General features: G+C 35.4%; 1 protein-coding gene across 1 annotated transcript in view; it reads right to left on the reverse strand.

Annotated features, from left to right (window-relative positions):
- The window catches only part of STXBP3 (syntaxin binding protein 3), a 58,753-nt gene that overhangs the window by 51,728 nt on the left and 4,503 nt on the right, over nt 1-2,522 (reverse strand). Inside the window, exons 2-3 of the mRNA XM_012648502.1 lie at nt 2,346-2,422; nt 2,073-2,085 (exon numbers count right to left, since the gene is read on the reverse strand). Coding sequence (XP_012503956.1) covers nt 2,073-2,085; nt 2,346-2,422 — 90 coding nt within the window. The remainder of the gene's footprint in view (nt 1-2,072; nt 2,086-2,345; nt 2,423-2,522) is intronic.

Here is a 2,522-nt window from a genome sequence, read left to right on the forward strand (position 1 = left end):
ATATAGAAAGAAATTAGCCAAACAACTAAAAATAGAAAAAATTAGCCGGGCATGGTGGCGCGTGCCTGTAGTCCCAGCTACCCGGGAGGCTGAGGGAGGAGGATCACTTGAGCCCAGGAGTTTGAGGTTGCTGTGAGCTAGGTTGACACCATGGCACTCTAGCCCAGGCAAGAGAGTGAGACTCTGTCTCAAAAAAAAAAAGTGACGATAAGCTAGAAGTTTAAATTGTCAAGTCATTAGAAAGACCCAGAGCCTGGTAGATGACTACAAGGATGAGAAGCAACAGGTAATACAGTCTGGTAGCATATGCCTCAATGCAGTCATTTTAGAAAGAAAGAAGGTAACAATTGTCTAGACACAAAAATCAAGAAGATAGAATTTAATTATTCTCTCCCATTTGATTCTTCTTCTCCTTCTGGAACTCGTAGAACTGTATTTCTGGTAGGTCTCATGGATCTATCCTATAAGTCTCTTATCTTTTTCCCCATGATTTCCATGACTTTTTTCTTTCCTTTGAGATATTCCATTTTGATCTTCTAGGCCACTAATTCAAATTTCAAAAGTAATTATCCTCTCCTTCAATTAACTGTTTAAGAAATCACACTTTTGAGGTTTGGAAGGTTTTTGAGCTATAGTAGACTCTCCTCATGGCACTATTTTCTGTTCAGGTTGTCATCCTTCAAGCAGCTCTATTTTTCTAGATGTGTTTTCTTCATTTTACTGAACTTTCTTTCTTTGGTAGCTGGATCCACTTAGCTGTGTGGTTGCTTTTCCTTGTCAACTCACTTGAGGCTTAGTTGTCAGAATAGGAGAAGCCAAAGAAGTTTCTCTTCCCAAGGGCAAAACCACCAAAGCAAAGCAGACAAACCACCAGGACCTTTCTAAGACATCCAACTGACCTTTCCCCAGGAGTTCACATATCTCTTACGGCAAACTCTTCCTGAAATCTGTCGCTTTATGATCCTTGCCTGGGAACTCTGATGCTGGGTTTCTAGGTGTTTGCCCAGCCCATGAGGAAGCAAGTCTCATATCAGGTTTCTTCGCCAGTGCTCCCACGGACCCCAAGGCCTCACTTGCACCCTGAGGCCTATAGGACCCAGCAAGCAATATATTCATGGCAGGAAAGAAACTGGAGTTGGTTGTGGTAGACAAGGGAGTCACTTTCAGGTGTCATCTTCTCTGAATCCTTTGCTTCTTTACTGAATATACAATTTTATACCCTGCTTTCTGTCACTTAACATTAAAAATGAATATTTACCCAGGTCATTAAAACTTCCTAGAAAACTTCCTTTTAATGGCCATATAGTCTTTCATACTATTATTTACTAACATTAAAAACTTAATTAGATTTATTGCTAGGAACTTAATTTGACCAATTATTTGATTATTTCCTTATGATAAACTCTAAAATACAGAACTTTTTTAAGGTTCTTGATAAAGAATGGCAAATTATTTTCTAAAAAGGCTGTATCAATCTACACTTCCCACTAGCAGTACATGGTAGTTTCTACAACATCATCCACTGATAGCTAGAACAGCTAAAATGTGAGATATATATATACACACACACACACATAAAATCCCTCCGCCAATTTGCTAGGTGAAAATGGTGCTGTTAACTTGTATCTTTCCAATCATGAATTTTCTTTTACGAAATTATATCACTGATAAGATATAAAATGTCACTAAAACCCACTCTTTGCACCAACAGCCAATATGTAGAAACTAAATAGAGAATATCTGGCGTTTTTTTCTATTGTCTGCTAGAGTTAGAAGTGAAATGAAACTGAGATTGCTGGATTAACAGTCTAGGTGGGAACAAGCAAGAAGAGGTATTTGAAAATGCATTTTCAGATATTGAACAGAAGGAATCTGATACTTTAATTGGCTCTAAAAATCTGGCTTAAAGTATGAGTTAAATCACAGTCAGATTATAAACTAAAGAAGTTTGACATAAAATATATACACACATATATACATACATGCATGACATAGGAAAGTCACTAAGATAAAGGAAGAATTAATCTAAGACAATTTCTTTTACCTATATTTCTACCCTCCCCAAAATTTACGGTTCAATAGGAACTGCATGAATAACAAATTATGCAAAGAAATGCTATCATTTCATACAGTTTAATTCTGCTTTCATATATGAGGAAAATGCATTCTCGTAGAGAAAAATGCAAATAAAACAATCTTCTAACAGAAAAAAACTTTCCTAAGCAAATTAGTTTATGGCAATATTTTTCCAATAAAGGGTATTTTATTTGAATTTTCAATTACCAAACCATAACAATGGTTGAAAATACTGATGAAAGTACTTTTTAAAGACTCAAAATGCTTACCTTTGAGGTTGGAGTGATAAAATAAAGAGCCTTCATTTGTCTGACAGGTTCACGATTCTTATAAATATTCTCTACAACTAACAAAAATAAAGGTCATTTTATATAATCAAATATGTATACACTTGAAATAACTTTTAAATAAACTTTATTGTACTTTCCACTTAAAATAACAAGGAA

This window comes from Propithecus coquereli, unplaced genomic scaffold (genome assembly GCF_000956105.1).
Source record: "Propithecus coquereli isolate 6110/MARCELLA unplaced genomic scaffold, Pcoq_1.0 Scaffold289, whole genome shotgun sequence".
In the NCBI taxonomy this organism is placed as follows: Eukaryota; Metazoa; Chordata; class Mammalia; order Primates; family Indriidae; genus Propithecus; species Propithecus coquereli.